This window comes from Mustelus asterias, chromosome 5, assembly GCF_964213995.1.
Source record: "Mustelus asterias chromosome 5, sMusAst1.hap1.1, whole genome shotgun sequence".
In the NCBI taxonomy this organism is placed as follows: Eukaryota; Metazoa; Chordata; class Chondrichthyes; order Carcharhiniformes; family Triakidae; genus Mustelus; species Mustelus asterias.
In genome coordinates, this window is record NC_135805.1 from 60,931,180 (window position 1) to 60,952,037 (window position 20,858).

The window sequence follows — 20,858 nt, forward strand, 5'->3', positions numbered from 1 at the left end:
AGGGATTTCTGGGATAAAGGTTAATTCCAGAACAATACATCTATGAACCCCCATAGATTTGACAAGGTCTGTGGCAGGATGCTGCAGTAATGACCCAACATCACAAGCAAGGCACTCACTAGATCCTGACACTGATCTTTAATCCTTGCTCACGCAATGTGCCTGGAGTCTGACTATATCAAGTTCAAAATTGTTGCTGTACTGTGTGGACACAGTTATTTTTTGAAAATGATAAAGTTAAAACAAGGTATACAAAATTGGACATTGGAGATGACAAACAATGAGATGCTGATAAAGTCAGTAAACTAAACTCAGAGTTCCAATAGTGTATTTATATACTGATGTTCATGACCTTAGCACATCTCAACATGCTAACAGCAAATGAAGAACTTTTGAAGTTATGTTACTGTTATAATGTAGGAAACATGCCAAGCAATTAACACATAGCAAGGTCTCACAAACAGTTGTGAAATAAACATCTTTGTGATGTTGTTTGGGGCTTAATATTGGTTAGATATCCCCAACTCAATTTTGAATAGTGTGATAGATTCTTTTATAGCCCCCTGAGGAGGAAAACCTCAGGATTCAAGTACTTTCCTCGAGAAGACTAGTGCAGCAGTCAACAGTGCAGCAATCCCTCCATAATGTATTAGATCGTAGCTTCGAGCATTTGGGGTAACAATTAAACCCATGGCCAAAAACCCATTCAGAGTCAAAAGCTCTACCATCATTGCTAATTAATAGTCCATCCTTGAATGGACTATTCTCTTCCCTCTTATACAAAGGGGGAGCAGGTAATCCAGTGTATGGATTTTCTTTTTATCTGTGTTATGAGTGTTTTCATGGCAGCATTATGTCACAAAATGGTAGGATGCTATTAAAAGAATGTTTGATTTTACTTGTGCAAAAAAAAGGAGTCATGTGTTTTGTAAACCATGTCTGGGCAGGAACTGAGAGAAAGAACGGAAAACGAAAGAATAGGGAACAGGGTGTTCTTTGCAATTGATGCAATTAGTAGTCAGAGTGCGTTGAGCCAGGAAGAAGTTTAGACAGATGAGGTGTTGAAGAAGCAGCAGCAGGAGAGAGCGAGTCAGCCATCCCCAGAAAGCAGTTCAGCCAGAGCTTAGGGGCGGAAGGCAGTGGAAGAGCAAGGGAGAGGGGCATCCTCAGGAAACAGCTCAGCTCGAGATGCTGAAGGCAAACATCAGTTTGTGCAAAAGATTGTTTTCTTCACTGAGCTGAAGACCATTCCCAAGTCCTGATCACTTAGGCTGTATGGTATGGCAATCACTGGCTAGATTTGACCAATAGGTTCATGGTTATTGTTTAGGAAACGGGGGTCTCAGCATATGGCATGCTTGCCTTCATCGACCAGGGCATCAAGTATAAAAATTGGCAAATTATGTTACAGTTATATAAAACGTTGGAACACTCTGTCCAATTCTGGTTGCCATGCTACCAGAAGGACGTGGAGGCTTTGGAGGGAGTACAGAAAAGGTTCACCAGGATGTTGCCTGGTATGGAGGGTATTAGCTATGAGGAGAGATTAAATAAATTGGGATTGTTCTCTCCTTAAACTAAGAATGTCTAAGATAGGTCCCAGGACCATGCTAACCAATTTCCGTATTTGGAAAATGATTCAACATTGTTGAGACAGTGGACTACAAAAGGTGGATTCACAGAGAACTACCTTGAATAAACATTTTCGGAGAAGCAGACAAGAGCTTCAAGCCGAGGGAGAGACAACTAATGGTTACTGGTCCTGAGGCATGGTACATTGGCAAGACCATGCAGACGCTACGACAACGGATGAATGGACACCGCTCGACAACCACCAGACAGGAGTGTTCCCTTCCTGTTGGGGAACACTTCAGCAGATCTTTGGGTAAGCGTTCTCCAAGGCGGTCTTCAAGACACACGACAACGCAGAATCGCCGAGCAGAAACTGATAGCCAAGTTCCGCACACACGAGGACAGCCTCAACTATCTGTAACCCCCACGACTTGCCTGGGCTTGCAAAATCTCACTAACTGTCCTGGCTGGAGACAATACACACCTCTTTAACCTGTGCTTAACCCTCTCTCTATTCACATTGTCTGTACCTGTAAAGACTTGATTACCTGTAAAGACTCGCATTCCAACCATTATCTTGCAATTGTGTCTTTGTCTATATATGCCCTGTTCGTGAACCCAATTCTCCACTCACCTGATGAAGGGGCAGCGCTCCGAAAGCTCGTGCTACCAAATAAACCTGTTGGACTTTAACTTGGTGTTGTGAGACATCTGGGCAGTTAGAAGTGCGACACCTGCAGAACTAGAAGATCAAGGAACCTTCTCTCCTCCCTGTACAATGACTTCCATCTACAAAACTCACCTGTTAAAGCAACCTCCCAACAACTCACCAGCGGAGGCCATCGCAGCTGCAGAGACTACGGCTTTCACTTCAGACAACACAACATTTCGACTTTAAATATCAGGCTTACACTGAACAATAGAGAGACTGAACTATCCATTTTTTAAAATAAGTATTGTTTTTATCTTCATTTGTAAGCATTCTTTGTGTATCTTTTCCGAGGTAGCTTCCAGAGCAATAGTGTGAAGTAAATTAACCTTCTCTCTTTTAAGTAAAAAGGCTTTGCTGTTGAGTTATTTTTAATTGAATTTCTCACTCCATGAGTAGGAAAATACACACATTAAACAAATACAGTGTTCACGGGTGACTTTGGGGAAACACCTTTTAAAGCATCCATGACGATCAGCCAAAGCCATTTAAATCATGGTAGAAAAGATAACAGCACAGACTGACAGGACAGGAGTGATTCTCCCAGCCCACTGCACTGCTTTTGTAGCGCAGCAGGCCAGGAGATTCAAGGGGAGGCCGTTTTGCAGCCTCCCCGATGGGCACCACGGCCTCCGTGAGTCTCTGGCAGCTGGATTTCCGGTGCCGTCAGCTCCGCGCCGATTTCTTGCGCAGAGCTGTATAAATTATGTAAATTAGAATTGACATTTATTTTAAATATCATTAGCGGGCCCAGGCCTGAAGTCTCCAGGCCTCGCTAGTGCCTCCCCCACCCCTAGCAGGAGTGGTTCATTCCAGTGAGGTTTACTATAGCTCCCCACTTGCGGGTAGCTGGCAACCTGACCCCCCTGGAGTGAAGGGGGGGGGGTAATCGAGGCCTCCCCAGAGGGTCAGGCACCAGGGGAGGTGCCCCTGGGTATTGCCACTTTGGCAGTGCCAACCTGGGCCCCATGGCACTGCCAAAGAGGCAAAATGGGATTGCCCAGGGGGCAGCTTGGCACTGCCCACTGGGCATCAGACAGTGCCAAGGGGGTGGGGCCTAATGGAGGCAGTGCCTGTGGGAGGGCGATGGGTGGAGATGGGGGGGGCTGCGCTGCCACTCTGCATTGGGATCGCAAGCGGAGGGTGGGAGGCCAGTTATCGGGCTGGGTATCGGGGTGGTGGGGGCGTGGTAGGGGGGACCGGTTGAGACTGGCCCGGACTTGCTTTCGGGGGGGCACGATCGGGCCGTGGTGGCGTTGGAGGGCCAGCAATGCAGGGGTTGCTGGGCTGGCCAGCGATCGAGCTGGCTAGCAATCAGGGGCCTGCAGTGCAGGCCTACTGCACATGCGCCAATCCCGGTGTTGACAGATTGGCATGCGGTGTGGCCCACTTAGCACTATGCTGCCGGCCTCTCTTGTGGGAATAGACTCCACCCACTGATGTTCAGCGTGATTCATGCTAGTGCACTCTGCAGTGCACAGAGTGTGGGGGATTCATTTTGAAAATCCCGCTGAATAAACGTCGGGATTTACTCCAGTTTTAAATTCGACACTTGGAATCTTTTTGAGACAATTGTCCCTGACATTTTGTAACAGTTTTCACTGCCTCATGGAGTTTTCCCCATTGGAAAAGCACCATGAGGCATGTGAACAAATATAGAGGTTGGTCAATGGAAGGGTCAACTTATCTTTAAAAGACACAACCCTATGATGAATCACCGCATTAAAAATGCATCTACGTTACAATACAGCGCCTAATTGTGACATTTGAGGATGTGAAAACATTTTGCCCTTACCTTTTCAGAATGTTCCAGACTGCTCAGCAAGCTTTCCATTTTCTTTACGAACCCACAAACTTGACATGTTTTTACTGGGCTTCCAAAACCCCGCAGCACCAATTGAAAATGGTATGAGGAACAAAATCTGAGTGTCAACCCCACTTAAAATGGGAAGCCCGACCTCCATGGGGGCAGGTGTGCACTTGCACACCAGGCGTTCCCGATCCAGCAAAAAGACCAGAGAGAAATCATGTGAGGTTGGGAATGCAGAGGAAAATTGGATTCCCTAAAAAAAAAACCCTAAGGGTGGCCATTCGAGCTCCGAGACGCACCTCCTCACCCAGATGGAAATTTGGTCCCAGGTCTCGGCATTGATAATTTTTTTTTCAAAAGCACTAAGTAGTTTCAGCATGAGATTGGGAGAAAAAATAAATCCTGACCATTCTCTGTTCCTGGTCCACTTCACCCAAAAGCTCCAGCACTTGTTCCAAATGCAGGGTTGGTGGAGGGCGATGCTATTTTTCTCCAGAGTTTAGGTCAAAACATATTTATGTCGGATGAATATTCCCCATCTGCATCTTCTGATATATTGACCAAAATTTTCGTGTCCCGCCCACCAAGGGAATCGTAGTGGGCGGGACGCGGAATGACCTTGGGCAGGATTTTCCGGTTCTGGGGCAGAGCATGATCAGAAAATCCCGCCCATTGTGTCTGTGGCTAGATCGAATATTTAACAAAGTGGCCAATATTTGGATAACTTTGCCACATCAATCCAAAGTGATTGCCAATTCAGAACTTTAATAGGGTCAACTGTAAATCCTGTAAGACTTGAAATCATTTCAGATTTCTACTGGTTTTCCAGCAAAGGCACGGTGAAGGATTTATATTAATTTGCTTTTGGGAAAAAAGAGATTCTATATACAGGAAGTTGACGGGAAAACTACAATTAGATGAAAGAGTTCGGTACTAACTGTTCTGGCATAACGTTATTTATGTTTCTAAATTAGTGGTGTTCACTGAAGAACCAAAATGGCCATTAGTGAGTTGAAGGGGTGATTACTATAGATGATAAATGCATCTTGTCTTGACTTGCAGCACCTTACCTAGTCCAAAAGCTAAGTTCTGATGTACATTATGTGATCACCCTTTTGTTTCTCATTTATTCTTCACAATGTTCTTAATGGAGAAACTGTACTGAACTTTGACCTTGCATTGCTATCAAAGTCACTGATGTTGAAATGATATGTTTCTTTTGGCAGCTTGTGAACCAGGATTCTATAAGTCATCATCGCAGGACCATCGATGTGCCCGCTGCCCAGCTCACAGTCACGCAGCTCGAGAAGGCTCCTCGTGGTGTGAGTGCGAGGATGGCTATTACAGAGCTCTCACTGATCCTCCCTCTGTATCTTGTACCAGTAAGTTCACTCATCTTGCCTTAACGACAGCAAATCTTTTCAGGTTTTCGGGCATAGGGAGTGGTTTTAACTCACCTGTGCAGCTAATGGGATCAGATTTGGGAGCTGTGCTCCAGTTAGGGAGCTATCTAGTACTGGAAATCCAGTACCAATTTACTGCTGACTGATAACTGAAATCTGTAATCTTCCTTCCCAGTTTCCCAGCTTATTTTAGGCTTTTGAGAGGGACCGGGGCATTACCAACATTGTTGTATCCACTGAGGGTAGGTGTGGAGTAACTGTGGAGCTGGGTCAGGTTGCTTGGCATCCAGAACTGATCCACCAGCCAGATTTATTTCAGGAGGGCGGGAGGTCAAATTTAGAATGGATCTCAGGCCTCTCTTTGTCGGTGCTCAATGCGAGAATCCTGATTGTTTTTGTTCCCTTATTCTTTCATGAGAATTGGGTGGTATTTTGTTACTCGTTCTTTTTTTATTGTATTAACGTCCCAAATAGGCTTACATTAACACTGCAATGAAGTTGAAAATCCCCTAGTCGCCACAGTCCGGCGCCCGTTCGGGTACACTGAGGGAGAATTTAGCATGGCCAATGCACCTAACCAGCACATCTTTCAGACTGTGGGAGGAAATGAGAGCACCTGGAGGAAACCTGCCCAGACACGGGGAGAACGTGCAGACTCCGCACAGACAGTGACCCAAGCTGGGAATCAAACCCGGGTCCCTGGCGCCATAAGGCAGCAGTGCTAACCTTTCAGAGCGCAGTTAAGAATTAACCACATTGCTTAGGGTCTGGAGTCACATAGGCCGGGTAAGGATGGCAGATTTTCCATTCCTAGAGGGCATTGGTGAACCAGACTGGTTTTTACAACAATCAACAATAGCAGAGGGATCTAGGTGTATGTGTGCATAGATCCCTGAAAGTTGGGAATCAAGTAGATAAGGTTGTTAAGAAGGCATATGGTGTCTTGGCGTTTATTGGTAGGGGGATTGAATTTAGGAGTCGTAGCGTTATGTTGCAACTGTACACAACTCTGGTGCGGCCGCACTTGGAGTACTGTGTGCAGTTCTGGTCCCCACATTACAGGAAGGATGTGGAGGCTTTGGAGAGGGTGCAGAGGAGGTTTACCAGGATGTTGCCTGGTATGGAGGGGAGATCCTATGAGGAGAGGCTGAGGGATTTGGGATTGTTTTCGCTGGAAAGGCGGCGGCTAAGAGGGGATCTTATTGAAACATATAAGATGATTAGAGGTTTAGATAGGGTGGATAGTGATAGCCTTTTTCCTCTGATGGAGAAATCCAGCACGAGGGGGCATGGCTTTAAATTGAGGGGGGGTAGTTATAGAACCGATGTCAGGGGTAGGTTCTTTACCCAGAGGGTGGTGAGGGATTGGAATGCCCTGCCAGCATCAGTAGTAAATGCGCCTAGTTTGGGGGCGTTTAAGAGATCCGTAGATAGGTTCATGGACGAAAAGAAATTGGTTTAGGTTGGAGGGTCACAGTTTTTTTTTAACTGGTCGGTGCAACATCGTGGGCCGAAGGGCCTGTTCTGCGCTGTAATGTTCTATGTTCTATGTTCTATGTTCTATGTCTCATGGCCAATGTCACTGAGACTAGCTTTACATTCCAGATCTACAACTGTATTCAAATTCCACCAGCTGCTGTGGTGAGATTTGATTTCAGAGCATGAAGCTGGGTCTCTGGATTGCTCATCTAGTGACATTATCACTGTGCCACTGTCACCCCATACCCAGTATTGAACCTGGTATTGTGCACTATCTGATTTTGGGCCACTGCTCTTAACTGAGAGGAGGAAAATTTGAAGCAGTTCCCTCATCAAAACAGTAACTATTCTTTTCTGAAGGGAAGCACTGCTTGTCCCAATTTGACAAGTGTGAATAATAGTTAATTGTGCTGATTTGAGTAAAATATCTGGTCCGTGATCTGGATAACGTAAGTACATTCAATTGAGAAAGACAAAAAGAAGCCTGAGAATTCTTGTAAATAGCCCTAATCAGCTCATTTGGAGTTATAAGTATTGTCAGTTTTGACATGTCTGCTCAATCTCCACATCTATTCTGGCAGCGTGCCTTTATCTGACCAGTACTTTCTTTCTAATTCCTAAGGACCTCCTTCGGCACCGCAAAATCTCATTTATAACATCAATCAGACCACAGTGAGTCTCGAGTGGGGTCCGCCGGCCGATACCGGGGGTCGGGATGATGTCACCTACAGAATCATGTGCAAACAATGCAGCTGGGAGCAGGGTGAGTGTGTGCCTTGTGGCAGCAGTATCGGCTTCATGCCCCAGCAGTCAGGACTGGCAGATACGTACGTAACAGTCGTGGATCTACTGGCCCATGCCAATTATACATTTGAGGTTGAAGCCGTGAATGGCGTCTCAGACCTGAGCCGGACACAGAGGTTATTTGCGGCCGTTAGCATTACCACAAGTCAAGCAGGTAAGACGCAGAGCCAACAAGAGTTAACACAGCTTCATGCTCAGTCTGTGATGTTGATATGTAACGCCTATTTTGTTTTTGTCTCCAGCTTAATCTCCAGAAACATCTCCATGTTTTAACTGTTTCTGTTGTACTTGCTGTCCTCTCCTCAATTTTTCCTTTGCTTTAGTCATCTGGTACTAAGCCCAAGAAATTGAATTGATTCATTCACTGTAATTCCAGTTCTAGTTATTCTGAGGTAAAGTTTTGGAACATTTTCTTTATCATTATCTTTGATTTGATAATTTTTGATTCCTGGAATTGAATCAGTCAAGTTTGGAATATGAAAGCATCCTTGAACTAGCACAAGGAAAAAAAACATGATGTTACTGCATCAACCCCTGATCTCCTCTTAACTTCCTCAGTTCCTGTAGTGGCTTCTCATAACAAGGGGCCTCTCACCTGAGCAAATCTCTTATGCGCCTTTCTGCAATCTTAAGGTCCTCCTCAAGTATTGGTGGGTTCATAACTTAGTTACAAAAGCAGATAGATTAAACTTCCCTCCTTATCATTTAAGTCCCAATCAGACTATTCTTATTTTATTTCCTGCCTTAGTTTCAGTTTGTCTTCCTGTACTTGCTGTAGAATTAAGAATCTATCCCTTGCTTTTGTGAATGCTTGACTGAGTCCACATTTAACGTATTAAGTGATAGTATTTGTGTTAGCAGTTCTTCCACTGCGAGGTTAGATAAGATTCATAATAGCCAGGTACCATTATTTTGTGGACTGTGAAAATATTGGATATGATTGCAGCATCACTTTTCTTGTCCTTGCTTTCTCCTGCGGCTACTGCTGTGGTTACGTTTGGCACAGGATGCTGATTAATGTATACTGTCAAGGTGCATTTACTCTATAGGCTTAATGTTGGTGTGAAACTGAAACAACTTTGCACCAACGCTTGGGGGCTATTTTGTGCCCGCGTTCAGCGTGAGCGAGAACGGCGATACAGGCGCAAAATCCCACGAGATTCTCACTGGCGAGATCCTGTTTCCCAATTTTCCCTGTCCCTCGCTGGTGGCCTAACGAGGTTCCTGCCCAGAAAGTGATAGGCAGCAAGTGCTGGAATTGCAGGTTCCAGCATGAGTTCAGCCTCTTGGTTTTTGGTCGAACATTCCCTTGGTGTGATTTTCTGCAGCCGCTTTCTAATTTTCATCTCTCTTGACATCTCTCAGTTGTATTTGTTTTTAATGTGTATATAATAACAAATTTGTAATTATCTAAGCTTAGAATATCAGATATGCACTTATAATTCTCCCTCTGTCCAAGTTTAGCTATTTAAATGAAAGAGTCAATGTCCATATTGATTAGCAGATGGAACAGCACCACAGTTACACTTGAAGAGTCTATTAGCAAATATCACCAACAGCAATTTCTGGAAAACTCACTTTGCAATTGCATTGCTGGTATGATATGAACGAGCTGCCAGACTTTCAGAGCGATGCATGTGCACTGTGCAGCTCTATCGAAAATGTATGACCCAGAAAGAGACTATTCAGCCCACTGTGTCTGTGTCAGTCGAAAAAGAGCAATACAGCTTTTCGTTAAATTGTTCTTGGGCTCTGGGCAACAATAGCAAAGCAAGCATTTGTTATCTATCCCTAATTGTCCTTAGGCAGTTGGTGGTGCGGTGCGTTCCTGAATTGCTGCAGCCCCTGAGCTGTTGGATATACTCACACTGCTGTTAGGAAGGGAGTTCCAGGATTTTGACCCAGCGACAGTGAAGGAACGGTGAGATATTTCTAAGTGAGGATGGTGTGTGGCTTGGAGGGAAACAATCAGGTGACGGTATTTCCAGGTATCTGCTGTCTTTGTTTATCTAGGTGGTAGAGGTTATAGATTTGGAAGGTGGTGTAGAAGGAGCCTTGGTGAGTCTCTGCAATGTATCTTGTAATACACACTTCTGCCACTGTGAGTCAGTGCTGGGGGGATGAGTGTTTATAGATTGATGAGGTGTCAATCAAGCGAGTTGCTTGGTTCTGGATGGTGTCAAACCTCTTGATGTTATTGGACCTGCATTCATCCAGGCAAGTGGAGAGTGTTCCATCACACTCCAGACTTGTGCCCTTATACATGATGGACAGGTTTTGGGAGCCAGGAGGTCACTACTTGCTGCAGAAATCCCAGCCTCTGATCTGTTTTTCTAACCCTAATATTTTTATGGCTGGTCCAAATCAGTGTCTGGTCAATGGTAACCCTCTACAGTATTGATGGTGGGGGAATTCATTGATTGTAATGTCAAGGCAAGAAGATTAAATGCTGTCTTGGTGGAGATGGCTTTTGCCTGAAATCTGCTGGACCCCACTTTCCAGATCTTGTTCTTGCACATTTTCTATTTGTTTCTTAGCATGCGCACTGCAATAATGTAAACTGTATTGAAATACATCTTTACGTGACTGAGAATGACTTTGACAAAAAATGATGCAAGCCTCTCTTGCCTTCCCAATTAGTGGAAGTCTTACCTAACAGTTTTATATGTATGAAGACAACAGTGCTTTAAAATCTAAGACACACACACACGGTTTTAATTAGTTTCTTCTCAAACATTATTTTTTTTTGTCATGCTTTGCTATTATTCTTAAACACGAATATGGTTCTGCTGTGCTTGTTGGCTTGTTGGCTCCTTAATTCAGGACACGCACCTTCCTTCAGTCTTACCTCGCCACTTCAGAGTGCAGATGTTCAACATTTTACTGTCACAAATCAGTAAAGTATTGCAGAAAAACAGTGTCACAGACCTCCCTAATGTGTGTAAAATGTTTTGGAGGGATGCAAATTGTTTTATGTCTACACCCACACAAGTGTATCTCTGCCCATTCACGCCTTCTCATTGCCAGCTGTGTCAAAAGTCACAACGTTCTATCAGGCAGGATATAGGACTAATGTTATTTCGAAAAATAATATTTTTTGAATGGATATTTCGGGCCTTGTATTGATTTCTTGAAGGAAAATGTTCGAGTTTAAGAACGACTGACGCAACTAGGATAAACATTTGATATGAACAAATGATAAATAAATTAAAGTTCAGCATTTTTGCAATGTTGATTGATTTATGTTGTTGAATGTCAAAACCAAGACTGGGTCAATACCGGCCAGTTACAATGCGCACTGCGAAGGAAGCAGAGGAATTTTAACTGGCACGAGCTGATTCATCATTAAACGAGCTCAGTGAAAATGTTTCTGGGCAGCCGAATGGAGATCAATTAACTACTAAGTCCATGGGAAAAAAATTAGCAACCTTTCTGCACTCCATTTGCTGAGAGGTCAAGCACTAAGAGAGGGATAATTGCTGCGAGCAAGCAGAATGAATCGGGGATGAGCAGAAAGTGATGATGTATGTTCAGTGACAAGATACGTGACAGAGATTTACGCTTGGGCCTACGACGACTCAACTCGGCAAGGACACAAGGACAAGGGGAAGAAGACCTGTGCAAAACAATTAGTGCTTTTTTTTCCGAGCAAGCAGTTCTTAATTAGCCGTAGCGTGTCAGCAACTGACAATTACTGTTTTTAATTTTTAAAAAAAAATCTGGTCATCAGTTTTAACGCAGCAGTGAAAATAGCTGCTGGGTAGAGCCTATTGCAATCTCTACTTGAGCAGCAAACAGAAGCAAAACAATGATTTAACAATTGTTCTGTATACTTACAAGATTAGGATCATTTAGTCCACATCAGCAACAATGCCTCTTAATGTATGGAGGCACAACTAAGATTTGGGCTAGCATGGGGAAGGGATGGGAAGCTGACTTCAGGGAAGATAGTTTAAAGCTTATTTATTAGTGTCACCAGTAGGCTTACATTAATACTGCAATGAAGTTACTGTGAAATCCATGGCCCCACCCCATTTCAATATTACATTATGCTTCATCCAACTCACTAGGCAAAACAAAGGATTCATTTGCAGTGTTTCTTTGTTTTTAAGACTGCATAATGTTAATGAAATATCAAAATGAGTGGACAGTGTGACATCAAACCTACGTCTTCAAACCCCTTTATTTGAAGATCTGAAAAAATCAACTAAAGCTGCGGAAAAGGGGCCTGTGGATGTCTCTGATCACTAAAACTACCTCTAAACCGAAATACTAATGAAGGTAAAATTCCTTCTGCCCAAAGCTTTAGTGAAAAGTGAGTGCAAGCTTGGAAATTACTACAGATTTTACTGATGGAAGAAATTATTGATGGGAAAAATTTCATCCCCTGAAATTTGCTGTGTACTCAGATGGCAAGTCTGATCTCTTAATTGCTTGATGACCCCGGTGAGGCAGGCAGCATTTTGTGACTGTGTTAAACAGGCTGTTCAGCAATGCAAAAAGATTAGTCACAATGGATATCTTTGTACACACAGAGTGACTTGAAGTGCATAAAGTGCTTTAACCTTAAAGAAATAACGTGGCGAGTCACCATAAATTTGATTTCAGACAACAGAACCTTTGTTTCTCTTTTGATTTTGTGTGCATCAGTCTTGGTTTCCACCATTACGTTTATCACTGGTCACTATTTACGCACTCATTGAATGCTCTCCTTTAATTATGTCGTGTAGAATAAAAAGGTGAAGCAGAAGTTAAATAAAACAAGGAACAAAATGATTTAAAAGGATAATGTAGGTCACAGGTTCAGTGTGGTGTCAGGTGCAAGATGGGTGAAATATTAACTCATCTCTCAGGGTAAATGTCCAAGTCCCACTCCAGCCTCATTTTCTCAAGGCTGGGGAGGAAATGCTCGAGTGACCTTTAATTGCAGTGCCCTACTGACCTAGCTGTGTCTTATTTCCTGACTCGCGGTGTTATTTGTTTGTACATTTATTTATGTACGTAGGGGATCGGAGCTGGGTTGTCAAAAGATGCTGCATTCAAATCAAACTCACTTTTACTACTTGTTCTTATTTCCCTACAACATCGAGAATATTTTCTTGAGTCCATGCTCAAGTGATCCGGTGCACCTGGGCATAACAAATACTGGATGAGTCGGAGCACATGTCCTCAAAGGAAAATCTCCATATTTAATTGTAAGACCCAGTTGTTGTCAGTTATCTGATATAATAAGCTACTTTGAAGAGGTATTGCTATCCTGTAAAAATTACTGGAAAATATCTTTCAAACACACAGTACAATTGCTAGGTTACATTGTCACTTCACAGAAAGAAAGACCTGCATTTATATAGTGCCCTTCACATACCCATGATCTCTGAAAGTGCTTTGCCATCAATTAAGTGCTTTAGAAATGTGACCATTGTTGTAATGCAGGAAATGCAGCAACTGATTTGCGTACAAGAAGGACACCCAAATGGAATAAGTGACAAGGTCCGCGGCACGGTGGCACAATGGTTCAATTCTGGCTTCGGGTGACTGCCTGTGTGGAGTTTGCACATTCTCCCCATGTCTGTGTGGGTTTCTCAAATTGCTCGGTTTCCTCCCACAGTCCTAAGATGTGCAGGTTAGATTGATTGGCCATGCTAAATTGCCCCTGAGTATCAGGGGGATTAGCAGGGTAAATACATGGGGTTATGGGGATAGGGCCTGGGCGGGATTGTTGTCAGATAGTTGGTGCAGGCTCGATGGGCTGACTGGCTTCCTTCTGTACTGGAGGGATTCTATGTCTTATGTTCTTGGAGATAAATATTAGTCAGAATACTGGGAGAGCTTTTTGTCGTTTGAATAATGCCATGGAATATTTTTCATCCATTTGAGTCAGGGCTTTGATTTAATGTCACTACAGAAGGACAGCACTCCTGACGGTGCAGGATTCTTCAATTCTGCATTGGAGTTTCAGTCAAGATCATGTGCTCCGGTTTCTGGAAGTGGGTCTCGAACCCACAACCTTCCGACTATAGCACTGTAGCTGTCATTTGAAAGAGAATAGAGTAAGGTTGTACAACAAAGCTGGGCTGCAGCTTTAATAGTGCAGGAGCAATTCCAATTTATTCCTTGAAATAGCATTTAACTTGAAATATTACTCTGTGACATTAACATGCACCAGTTATTTGCTACATCATTATTGGTGGCTTCAAATTTGAAAGGTTCAGAAACACACTGGCTGCTAGAAATTCGAATGCCACATTTTTCCTCTACTTCTTCTGTTTCAAATTTGGCACTTGACAAGAAGAATTAGTCTGACATAATTACATGCAAGGAAAAAAAATGACCCAAAAATATAATCGAAACCAGTTGAGTGAATTGGGGCCAGACAGATTTATCATTGTGTTCTGAAACCTCCCAAGTGGCGTGTGCTCAGAAAACAGAAGGACTCGTGCGTGTGCGCGCGCGTGAGAGTGTATGTGTGTTTTGTGTGTGCGGGTGTGTGTGTTATGTGTGAGAGTGTGTGCATGTGTGTTGTGTGCAAGTGTGTGTGTGTGGTGTGCAAGAGTGGTGTGCATGTTGTGAGCCAGTGTGCGTATTGTGTGTGACAGTATGCGTTTGTGAAAGAATTTACATGTGAGTGTGCTGTGAGAGTATGAAGTACACTTTCCACTCCAGTTCAGGAAGCGTGACTCAGGCCATTTCTCATCATTGTATTTCCACCTTTGGAAATTTAGCCCATTTACCCAGAATTTTGGTCTTTGAGTGTTGGAGTTGGGCTAGAATCATGGGTGCCTCTCAATGCAGGCCTGAGGCGGGAACGGAAACAGTTGGATAACAAGGCTGATCGGTTAAAAGGTTTGTCTCCCACCACTGGGATATCGACGCAGTTTTCTACATGGTTGTTAGGCCATCTGCTCCTCACCACTCACTTCTTCTGCCATGCTTCCTCCATGTCCCCTCCCAGACCCCCATTCCTAATCATACCTCCAATGCCCCCTCCATACTCCCTCATCTCTCATGCCTTCCAAGCCCTAATGCCCCTGCATACCCACACAACCTCCATACTCCCCCATCTCCCATTCCCCCTCATGTATCCTCCAAGTCCACTTAACCACTACCAACTGTGTACAGACCTCATGAGCCATAGAATGTCTTCTAAATGCTCAGGAAATAAAAAAGGACATTCAAACCACCTTGAAAATGCCCCTAAATGGGGCGGCACAGTAGCACAGTGGTTAGCTCTGCTGCTTCACAGCTCCAGGAACCTGGGTTCGATTCCCAGCTTGGGTCACTGTCTGTGTGGAGTTTGCACATTCTCCTCGTGTCTGCGTGGGTTTCCTCCGGGTGCTCCGGTTTCCTCCCACAGTCCAAAGATGTGCGGGTCAGGTTGATTGGCCATGATAAAAAAAATTGCCCCTTAATGTCCTGGGATGTGTAGATTCGAGGGATTAGTGGGTAAAATATGTAGGGATATAGGGGTAGGGCCTGGGTGGGATTGTGGTCGGTGCAGACTCGATGGGCCGAATGGCCTCTTTCTGTACTGTAGCGTTTCTATGTTTCTATGTTTCTAAATCAAACAACTCCCCATGAAAAATATTATCTTAAGCGCTAATGATTGTATCAAAATAAGCAAACAACCATTCAAAGAAAAACCCTTCCAAATCCTTCTTAGCTTGCTGTAAAAGCACTAAACAAAACATATAATGCCCTCACAGTTGTGTAAAAAAATCCTGTTAAGCTAGATACGTTACTGCCCTTGGAGCTCAGCCATGCATTCGTAGTTGAATGAATAGACCCTACAAAGCTCAATGCAATAGACTCTTTGAAGTTGTCTCACCAGATCTCAAGCTATTTTTTTTCAAAGACATAATAGAGTTTCAATTGGAGAATTCTGGCAATTGATCTCCGGAGTTCAAGTCATTGTAATACTTAAAACACAGTGTCCAGATGACACATTTAAATAATATTCCCAATAACATTGAATACATAAGAATACTTTATGCACTGGATAAAGTGTTCTAATACATAAGTATGCATACATTATACTGGTCAATTTCATGGTCATTTTTTAAGAACAGAGCCCTATGATTAATCACTGCATTGAAAACAATCTTAAATCATCATCCAGCGTTACACTATAACAAGTGAAGCTGGCAAGATCTTTTAAACTTACCTGTCAAATGGTCCCCAACTGCACGACTTCCCCCAGGGTTCATGATCTGTCCTATCTGGCTTGTCTCCGAAAGCTTTGACAAGAATGATAATGTTTGGGATATTTGTATTTACAGCAGGCATTTAAATGGTGATTCCAAGATTACTGCAGGTGAGCAAACATAATATGACAAATGTCCCATCCCAGGGAAAATGGCATCCCTAGTGAATGGCCCGGTAAATTTAAAATTGTGGCCCCACACACCTCCAGTTTGGACTGCCCAAAATGGATTACTCAGTATTGGGAGGGGAAAAATCAGTCCAATGTGTGTATGCAAGAGGTTGAGTATGTCAATGTGTGCTACCTTTATACAATAAATGCAGCCTCTAAACAGGGAATTTGCACATGATTAAGCACGTAAGAAAGTTTCAGTACAATAGGTGCAATGTTTTATGACATTTGCCAATTTGGTCTCAGTCTCATCACATAGTTGAAATACTTAACAGAGGCCAAACAGACTCCCATCAATTACAGTAGGACGGGGGGTTGAATTTCAAGTGATCACTTCTATTAGGCAGGGGACCGGCAGAGTGACTCGTCTGTCCATTCACTCGAAGCAGGCGGAGGTCTGAATCATTTCCACAGCTATGTTTTAATATTCTATCGATGGGGAATGGCTGGTAGTAGGTTGCACACTGAAGAGGGGAAAATGAAGTTAATTATTGCAGTGCCAGGAGGAGCAAGGTACAAAAGTAATTTCGACACTTTGTTAAGCATTTCTCCTAAAACAGCCCACGGTGCTCCCTTTAAGGTGTGCTGCTTAGTCTGTTCAGCACCAAATATAAGTGGGTCGAGTGTGCATGTTCCCAGCGGAACATGCCACACATTTCAAGAACCTACCTAAATGGCAGAGAGCCAGATGTCAGTGGGAACAAGAAGAGAAGTGCTGTGCAGCCATTTTCATTGCATTGCCACCCTCCGCACTCTGCGCCCTGTCTAAAGTTGCGGATGAAAATCGTCCTCAAGTTGACCAGAAACAAAGTACGGGTTGGATTTTTTACTCACCTGCCTCCCTACCACTGGCATTGCTCCTGCAGTGGCATTAGGAATCTCTGGACACCGGCAGCAGCACACATCACCTAACTCCTCAGTAATTTTACATTTAGTGAGCAAAACCTCTACCCCTTGGGGTGTACTTCCTGAGATTTAACTTGAGCTATTCTTGCTGGCTATCATGCAGTCATTTACAAGTTGGCACTCACAAGGACTAGGAAGAGGCCGCATTTCTGCTTGTTCAGACTAGGTATTATGTACCACACGAGGAATCCCATAAAGGAAAGAAAATCAGCAAACAATGGGCGGGATTTTCCAGCTGTGCTCGCCCCAAAAATGTCAATGGGCTTCCTGTGGCGAGCAGGATGGGAAACCTCCCCCTATACATGGCCATAAGACCGAACAAAGGACACTTGGAATGTAACAGTGTTGGCACAATTAGAACAGTGCTATTGAAAAGCTGAGAGTAGTTGTCAGGATTACACTTTTTTCACTAATGTCTCCAGTATCACCGTATTAAATCCAAGCTCTTTAAAATGTGAGAAGCGTGTCTGCCTCTAGCACACTATCAGGCAGAGTTCCAGACCCCACCAAAGAACAAAGAACAATACAGCACAGGAACAGGCCCTTCGGCCCTCCAAGCCTGCGCCGCTCATGTGCCCAACCAGACCATTCGTTTGTATCCCTCTATTCCCAGTCTGTTCATGTGGCTATCTAGATAAGTCTTAAACGATCCCAGCGTGTCCACCTCAATCACCTTGCTTGGCAGTGCATTCCAGGCCCCCACCACCCTCTGTGTAAAATACGTCCCCCTGACATCTGTGTTGAACCTTGCCCCCCTCACCTTGAACCCGTGACCCCTTGTGTTCGTCACCTCCGACCTGGGAAAAAGCTTCCCACTGTTCCCCCTATCTATGCCCTTCATAATTTTATACATCTCTATTAGGTCGCCCCTCATCCTCTGTCTTTCCAGGGAGAACAACCCCAGTTTACCCAATCTCTCCTCATAGCTACTGTCTGGGTGAACTTGTTTCCCATGCAGGGTTCCACCTATGCTATACGTATGGGCCAATGATTTAGTTTTCAAAACCCATATTTAGGGATTGACAATAAATACTGGCCTTGGCTTGTGATGCTCACTCTTATGAACAAATAATGAAAAAGCCTTTATTAAAACCATTTTTGTCATCTCAAGTGACAATCTTATTCCCTGTTTTCTCCTGAGATTTCATTAGAAAATTAATGGGGATACTTTTAAAGGGAAGATGAGGGAGGAGAACCTGGCTTTATAAAACTCGTAGTCTGGGCTTTGTTATTCTTGATTTAAATACAAATAGGGCTAACAGTAGTGTGTCATTAATTAAATAATTATTAAAAACCTTTTAATTGTACAAGAACCCTCATGCAGCTGGAGATCAAGATGACATTTGCTAATAATATTAAAGTGAAAAATAGTTATGCAAGATGATTTTTCTTCATTCTTTATAAGCCACTTCATGTTCATGTATAAATTAGTATTTAACAATTCTACAGTTTACATTGCTAATTTACATATTTATTTAATCTTACATGGATTTTTTAATGTAGGTGCTTCACACTGAGATCATGTAATGCATGTCGTTGCCTTAATCTTTCTGAAGTCTACACCTTAATCTTAACCAGGTAATTCAACAAACTATATTATTTTAACAGCGATTGAAACAGAGGGCAACAAAGCTTTTTTAACAAAGCAAACACATTTCCAGAACCCCCAATCTTTTCAGCCTCAAAAGGTGAAAGAATGTGGATCTCAGCCCTGCGATATTTCCCCATGCTCCAGATATTGCTGTTGAGAAAATATATAAAGCATAGGCCATGTTTCACGATTAGTTCAGCTTTATTTCCCTGATGCACTTGCATTGTTGCGACATTTGGAGACTGATGACTTGGATATTTTTGTTCAGAACAAATAAAGCAATAACTTGATATAAATGTAATTTTCCAAATACTTTGTGCGAATTCCTACAGTAAATTGCTATGTTGGGGGTTTTAGGTGCTACATTCGATTTTCTGGCTGTCCTTTCAAATCAGGGATCTGGGTTCAAACCCAGACTTGACGTTCAGGAGGAAAGTATTCTGCCTTGATTGTTTTACACAGTAAGAGTTTTAACAACACCAGGTTAAAGTCCAACAGGTTTATTTGGTAGCAAATGCCATTAGCTTTCGGAGCGCTGCTCCTTCGTCAGATGGAGTGGAAATCTGCTCTCAAACAGGGCATACAGAGACACAAAATCAAGTTACAAAATACTGATCAGAATGCAAATCTCTACAGCCAACCAGGTCTTAAAGGTACAGACAATGTGAGTGGAAGGTGCACACATGAGGACGGCCTAAACCGGGATCTTGGGTTTATGTCACACTCTCAGTAACCCCCACAGCTTGCCTCCTGGACTTGCAGAATCTCACTGGCTGTCCTGTCTGGAGACAATACACATCTCTTTAACCTGTGCTTAATGCTCCCTCCACTCGCATTGTCTGTATCTTTAAGACCTGGTTGGTTGTAGAGATTCGCATTCTAATCAGTATTCTGTAACTTGATTTTGTGTCTCTGTATGCCCTGTTTGAGAGCAGATATCCACTCCATCTGACGAAGGAGCAGCGCTCCGAAAGCCAATGGCATTTGCTACCAAATAAACCTGTTGGACTTTAACCTGGTGTTGTTAAAACTTTTACTGTGTTTACCCCAGTCCAACGCCGGCAAATCCACATCTTGATTGTTTTAAGCATCCATCATATAATTAGATTGGATAATTTCAACATGATTTCTAGTTGGCACGGTTCCACACAGCACAAAAACTGACCTGGATTTGGCATAAGTTGACTAAAATGGTATTAATTTCACATGTGCTATCTTGAGCACACCATTAATGTGCCTGCATTAAAATAGCGTGGGTGCAATTTATGGAAGTGTAATTGAGTGCCGTAAAATAGCGCATAGAGGGAATGAAATCCAGAAAGTAACAATCTCCCCGAGTAAGGATTGTGATGTTGGTGTACCTTTAAGAGTTCTCATTTAGTTCATGCTCACCACCTTAGGTGATGTCATTGTTGGGAAGAGAAAAAAAACTGGGCAGGTCAGGTGACAGCAGTTCATTTTCAGTTTCAGTTTTGGGAGCTTGGAGTGTTAGAAGCATTAAGCTGAAAGATAAGTCTCTCTCTCTCCCTGGTTTTTCTTTGGAAATTCTGTTGGTTAGCTGAAAGCAAGACCTTGTTTTCCTGAAGAGTGAAAATCTGCTGATTAAGATTGAGAGTTTTCAATTCTCTAACCAAAGGACTCAATTTCCAGTATCACATGAGCATTAGTCTGTGCTGTGTTAAGCCAGTGAAAAGGGTCTTTTGTCTATGGGATTGGTTTGATTGGAACATTGTAGATGCCTTTGTTAAGCGTTATACATTATCATGATTGTTTGTAATTGATAAAAGTTCTTGCTAATTTTCTTACTATACATGTTAACTATATTCTTAAATAAACTTTGTTTGATGCAAGCTCCCTAGTGGGTCACTTGAATCATACCTGAAGTGAAATATCTCATGCTTATCCAGCCAAATTCAAGATGCAAAACTTATGATTCACACGGACATAAAATACTTTAGACTTTCTAACCTGAACCATAACAGGATGGCTTATGCGACAGATTGAAATCTCAGACCAGAGCAACAAGAGATACTGTTTTCAGTGAGAAACAGAGTTAATGGGCGCCATCTCATCATCTCATCCCGCCTGTTGATCAATGTGGCAAGCTGAGAAGATGGTGTAAGAGGCCAAAACACTGATTCATAGATTGCCATCTACCCGGTCCCATTTTACTGACGAGAATGGCTTCGCACCAGAAAGGGCACAAAGCTCAT

The 20,858-nt window shown here is 43.2% G+C and overlaps 1 protein-coding gene across 3 annotated transcripts in view; it reads left to right on the forward strand.

The window, feature by feature from the left end:
* epha7 (eph receptor A7) overlaps positions 1–20,858 on the forward strand; it is a 202,176-nt gene that overhangs the window by 40,939 nt on the left and 140,379 nt on the right. For all 3 annotated transcript variants that reach the window (XM_078212656.1, XM_078212657.1, XM_078212658.1), the window contains exons 4-5: positions 5,318–5,473; positions 7,596–7,931. In XM_078212656.1, coding sequence (XP_078068782.1) covers positions 5,318–5,473; positions 7,596–7,931 — 492 coding nt within the window. The remainder of the gene's footprint in view (positions 1–5,317; positions 5,474–7,595; positions 7,932–20,858) is intronic.